Genomic DNA, 3433 nt, shown 5'->3' on the forward strand with positions numbered 1-3433 from the left:
CTGCCCAGGTGGGTCTCGAACCCACGGGCTCAGGCAATCCACTCACGTCAGCCTCCCAAAGGTGTGGGATTACAGGTTGAGCCACTGAGCCCGGCCAGTCGGTTAGAATGATCTTTTCCACCCATGGGCTCTCTGTTCCCCATGTCAATCAACCAAAGAGTCTTTTCAGAAAACAATGACGTCTTCCAATCTTCTGTCCACTTTTTTTTCTGTTCATTTTTAAAGTGGGTTCTTGGCCAGGCTTGATAGCTCAAGCCTGTAATCCTAGCACTTTGGGATGCTGAGGTGAGAGGATTGCCTGAGTCCAGGGCTTCAAGACCAGGCTGGGCAACTTGGTGAGATCTCATCTCTACAATAAATAAAAAAATTAGCCAGGCATGATGGTGTGTGCCTGTGGTTCCAGATGCTTGGAAGGCTGAAGCAGAAGGATAGCCTGAGCCCAGCAGGTCGAGGCTATAGTGGCAGTGAGCATGCCACTGCACTCCAGCTGGGGCAGTAGGCGACAGAATGAGACTCTGACTCAAAACAAACAAACAAAAAAGAAAGTGGGTTCTTTATCTTTCTATTATGGAGAGGTAAGTCTTCTTTACATATTCTGGATACAAGTCCCTTATCAGATATAAGATTTGAAAATAATTTCTTCAAGAAGATACAGAGCAAGTGAAAAGATGCTCAACAGTTTTAGACATTAGAGACATGCAAGTCCAAACAGGGTAAGATACCACTTGCTACTCACTAGGAGAGCAGTCATCGAGTAGACAATACCAGGTGTTGGTGAGATTGTGGAGAATCTGAACCCTCATTCATTGCTGATAACGAAGTAAAATGTTGTGGTCACTTTGGAAAATAGTTTGGCAGTTACTCAAAATGTTAAACATGGCGTGTTAGTTATATGGGTTATAATTTAATATAAGGATTACAGTTAAACATATATTAAAAATATGAACTAGCAATTCTGCTTCTAGGTATATATTCAAAAACAATAAAAACACACATCTACATACAAACTTGTACACAAATGTTCACAGTAGCACTATTCATGATGGCTAAAAAGTGGAAACATCCCAGATATTCACCAAGCGATAGATGGATACATAAAATGTGGTAAAGCCATACAATGAAATATTATTTGACAATAAATAGGAGTGAAGTACTGATATACTCTACAACATGGATAAACTTTAAAAACATTATGCTCAGCCTGGGCAACATAGTGAGACCTCATCTCTACAAAAAACAAAATAAAAAAATTAGTTGGGTGTGGTGGTGCACGCCTGTAGTCCTAGCTACTCGAGAGGCTGAGATGGAAGGATCACCTGAGCTCAGAAGACAGACTGCAGTGAGCAGTGATCGTTCCATTGCACTCCAGCCTGGGTGATGGAATGAGACCCTGACTCAAATATAAATCATGCTATTATGCTAAATAAGCTGGGCACAGTGGCTCATGTCTGTAATCCCAGCATTTTGGGAGGCCAAGGCAGGAGGAGTGCTTGAGCCCAGGAGTTCCAAGACCAGCCTGGGCAACACAGTGAGTCCTTATCACTACAAAAATCAAAAAATTAGCCAGGCATGGTGGTGTATACCTGTAGTCTCAGCTACTGGAGAGGCTAAGGTGGAAAGATCACCTGAGTTTAGGTCAAGGCTGCAGTGAGCCACGATTGTGTTACTGCAGTCCAGTCTGGGCGACCAAGTAAACCTTGATGCAAAATATAAGCAAATAAATAAATCTAAAAATATCACACCACATGAAGAAAGGAAGTCACTAAAGACCCTATATAAAGACCTTATATATATTGCATGATTCCATTTCTATGCATGTCCAGAGGAGGCAAATCTGTAGAAATAGAAAGTGGCTTGGTGGTTGCCAGGGCCTTGGGGAAGAGGAAATGGAGAGTGACTGCTAAGAACTACGGGGCTCTTTTGGAGTGACAAGATGTCCTAAAATTAGATTGTGGTGATGGTTACACAGCCCTTCTAATATACTAAAAGTTATGGAATTGTATACGTTTAATAATTGAGTTGGAGTCTCACTCTGTCACCCAGGCTGGAGTACAATGGCATGTTCACAGCCACCACAGCCCTCACCTGCTGGTGCTCAGGTAATCCTTTTGCCTCAGTCTTCCAAGTAGCCGGAGCTACAGGCACATGCCACTAAACTCAGCTAATTTTTTGATTGATTGTAGAGACGAGTACTCACCAAGTTGCCCAGGCTGGTCTCAAACCCCTGGACTCAGGCAATCCTCTGGTGTCTGCCTTCCAAAGTGCTGGGATTACAGGCATGAACCACTGCCCCCGCCTGGCTACCTTCCCTCTTTTATCTCTCCCTGTTTTTACCCAGTTATCTTTAAAAATACCATTTAGTTTACTTGCCATATTCATTATCTGAAGCCTTTCATCAGAACATGTGCAGAACAAGGGCGGTGATTTTTCTTTTTTTTTAACTGGTGATCCTCAGAGCCAAGAACAGTCGGCACATAGCAGGCCGTATAAATATGTTTTTGAGCTGATCAACGAGTGGACGAAATGAGAACTTGGCTACTGGGAGCTGTAAGGAGCCTGTGTTGGAAAAACGTGTAATCCTAATGTTGAGTTTTTTAGTTTGCTAAAAAAAAAAAAAGAAAAGGGAGATTCCAGCACTTTGGGAGGCTGAGGTGGGAGGATCAGTAGAAGCCAGGCATTGGCGACCAGTCTGGACAACACAGGGAGTCTCCCTCTCTACAAAAAAAAAAAAATTAAAAAATGACACAGTGCATAGACTCACATTTAGAAGTGACTTCTTTGGGGGAAAAATTTTTAAAAGGAAAGGGAGACGGAGAGGAGCACAACTTTGAAAACCAAGGACGGCTAGTTTTCCTTTGTTTTCAAGTTTCTTTCTGATTTCACGCCTATACTCCCGGGCACCTAACAAGCTCAATACCTGCCTGGAACTTCCACCTGGTCGCCGCCTCTTGTACCGGCACCGACCTGGGTGGGCTCCAAGCCGTGCAGCTAAGAAAACGCGGAGACTCGACCCCCTAAGGATGCGCGGCTGCGACCGAGGCGCGAGCATGCGCAGTAGCCAGAATCCTTAGCGTGCGCGGGAAGCTGGGCCGCGTCCGTCTGTGATTGGCTGCTGTGGTGGACTCCCGCCCACTGAGACGCGCCGCTGCATCCTGATTGGGTGTGTCCGCAGAGGCTGGAGGCCGCCGGGGGCGGGGGGTGGGGGACGAGGGAAGGGAGGCGGGAAACAGCTTGGTGGGTGCGGGGTCGCGCGTTTCTCTCAGCCGGGCGGTTCCGAAATGGCGGTGCAGCCGAAGGAGACGCTGCAGCTGGAGAGCGCGGCCGAGGTCGGCTTCGTGCGCTTCTTCCAGGGCATGCCGGAGAAGCCGACCACCACGGTGCGCCTCTTCGACCGGGGCGACTTCTACACGGCGCACGGCGAGGACGCGCTGCT

The 3433-nt window shown here is 46.7% G+C and overlaps 1 protein-coding gene across 1 annotated transcript in view; it reads left to right on the forward strand.

Annotated features, from left to right (window-relative positions):
- Window positions 1–3158: 3158 nt before the first annotated feature.
- Window positions 3159–3433, forward strand: part of MSH2 (mutS homolog 2) — an 86053-nt gene continuing 85778 nt past the window's right edge. Inside the window, exon 1 of the mRNA XM_021719501.1 lies at window positions 3159–3431. Coding sequence (XP_021575176.1) covers window positions 3279–3431 — 153 coding nt within the window. The 5' untranslated portion in view covers window positions 3159–3278. The remainder of the gene's footprint in view (window positions 3432–3433) is intronic.

This window comes from Carlito syrichta, unplaced genomic scaffold, assembly GCF_000164805.1.
Source record: "Carlito syrichta isolate Samal-C Ts95f unplaced genomic scaffold, Tarsius_syrichta-2.0.1 Scaffold314771, whole genome shotgun sequence".
Taxonomy (NCBI): Eukaryota; Metazoa; Chordata; class Mammalia; order Primates; family Tarsiidae; genus Carlito; species Carlito syrichta.